A 2,093-nucleotide genomic window follows, 5' to 3' on the forward strand; every position below is an offset into this window, starting at 1 on the left:
CCAACAAGCCGCAGTCGACGCCGCCGGCGCAAGTGGCCATCCCGATGACGACCGTGTCGACGCATCACCCGACGCCGCCCATGTACGCTGTGCCCGAGCCCGCGCCGGTGTTTGCGCTGCCGATTTCGCCCCGCAGCAGCTCGAGCAACACGAGTTTGCCTCGCACGAGCGCGATGAGTGGCTACGAGGTGGCGACGAACCCGCTCGTGAATTTTGTCGCGCGCGCGTCGGTCGAGACGGACACGGCGCCGTACCGCCAGACGATCGCACAAAAGTTCAACCACTTGGAGAATTTCAACGAAGGCGTCGGGAGCGACTCGGAGAGCGACTCGTCGAGCTTCCACCGGCAGCGCACGTCGACCGACGGCAGCTTCAACATGAGCGACGGCTCCAACGACAGCTTTGTCATCACCCGCACCGAAGACGACCGAAAGGACAATGGCACCGCTTGCTCGGTGGAATTTTTAGGATTTAATATAAACCGACAGTATAGGAGCACGCGCTCTACTCGCTCTAAAAATGGTGGTGGACAAGTTGTGCTCGAGGCCGAGGTCCAGATACCCACGACTCTCCAGCCAAGCTAAATCGCATGCTATTCACCAAGGACGTGAACACCACTTGGGTATTATTGTCCAGAAGTGTGCAAGTTGTCCATGGTCGCTATGTAACCGACAAATAACGCTGAATTCGAATAGTAGCGTCTTTCTAAACTACACTATCCTACACTATCTACACAGCAACGGCGACGCTGCAGGGCACGGACGCCGGTGCAGGGAGAGGACGAGGGGCGGGGCGCATGACGGGTACCATTGCTTGGATGTAGACGGGCGTGCTGTGGAGGTTGGACATGCGCATGTCGTGCACGGCGCGCAGATCCGTGGCCCCGACCTTGTCGCTTCGGTCGATCGACATTGGGGCGTCCAGCTGCCAAAGGTCGTCGGTCGCACTCGCCTCTTGCATCTCGGTCGAATGCAACGGGAAGGAGATGTCGTAGATGCTCTGGTTCATGGCGGCGCTCATGGCAAGGGCGTTGGTCAAAGAAAAATGAAGAGTGCGGTCGCCACGGCCTCCTAGCACTTCACCATGTGGTGCTCCCTGATACCTTGATAACTGCACCCACTGCAGCTTCTCTGGTACATGCAACCAATAGCGTTGCCACAATCAACCATACTATCAAGTGGAAGCTGCGCATGACGAATGCGATTGGATGGCGGCGACGACATGGTGGTCTGTAAGCCAATCCAATCTGTGGGCCAATTGATAATGCATGGGCGACACTGCTCCGAAACACGGGAAAAGTATCAAGATCTCTGTGTATCAACCATGCGTCCAGATGAAAAAGACATTGCGCGCTCGTGGCCACAAACGCGTGCGAATTTAGCACCTACCATTCCCACGCCATTTCCACCAATACCAGCTCGTCGCCGTTAAATTTTACGATTCCCTATAGATTGGTTGAAAGTTTGATACAAGAAGGGCCAGCCCCCAGCACCTTTGCGTGCGATAATTGGCGCACCGTAAATACCGAATTTGCACGCGCCTGGCGACAGCAGAGCTGTCGAAGATCTCAACGTGCTGGGTTGTGGTTGCGTCGGTCGTTTTGGTTGGACACGAGGTAGGAGAGGGACTGGCTTTGTGGCTCATATCTACCACCACGACTTGTGGGAGTGGTCGCGACGTCACCTCGTCCCGCGGATCGCGCTCCTGCCTCCGCCTGCCTAAATCAAGTCCCTCAACCGAGTACACACAACGAAATAAGTCCGACAATTTTATTGCGCATAGTTTTATCTCTAGCAATAGACGACCCACTTCAACAACAACGCCGTGTGGTATATGTTGCTCAAGTCCAGGGCTCAAGTCAGCGCATGCTACCGGTAGCCTCCAGTGGCTACGCCCGCTCAACTACGTGCTGCTGACGCTTCGGACTTTTAACCAATCCAATTGCATCCTAAGATTCCCATGCATTTCATTCGTGGAATATCTACCAATCCACGCGCGACAGGACGCATGCGTTTGGTCGACGAACCGATCCACCCTGGCCTCGCCGCGCACGAGGTGGCGCTGCGGCAGCTGCGCGCGGCCTCGAACTACCG

At 56.2% G+C, this 2,093-nt stretch overlaps 2 protein-coding genes across 2 annotated transcripts; one reads left to right on the forward strand and one right to left on the reverse strand.

Moving 5' to 3' along the window:
- Window positions 1–44: 44 nt before the first annotated feature.
- Window positions 45–517, forward strand: SPRG_18657 (hypothetical protein; the record flags this gene model as incomplete). Its single annotated transcript, XM_012358097.1, has 2 exons — window positions 45–455; window positions 494–517. 2 exons carry the CDS (start codon window positions 45–47, stop codon window positions 515–517), a joined length of 435 nt encoding a protein of 144 aa, XP_012213487.1.
- A 212-nt stretch (window positions 518–729) lies between these two features.
- On the reverse strand, window positions 730–1,008 carry SPRG_18659 (hypothetical protein; the record flags this gene model as incomplete). The annotated part of the gene is made up of 1 exon (XM_012358098.1): window positions 730–1,008. The coding sequence occupies one exon, from the start codon at window positions 1,006–1,008 to the stop codon at window positions 730–732; it is 279 nt and encodes a 92-aa protein (XP_012213488.1).
- Between the last annotated feature and the right edge of the window lie 1,085 nt (window positions 1,009–2,093).

The sequence above is a fragment of the Saprolegnia parasitica genome, assembly GCF_000151545.1.
Source record: "Saprolegnia parasitica CBS 223.65 unplaced genomic scaffold supercont2.1364, whole genome shotgun sequence".
Lineage (NCBI taxonomy): Eukaryota > Oomycota > Saprolegniomycetes > Saprolegniales > Saprolegniaceae > Saprolegnia > Saprolegnia parasitica.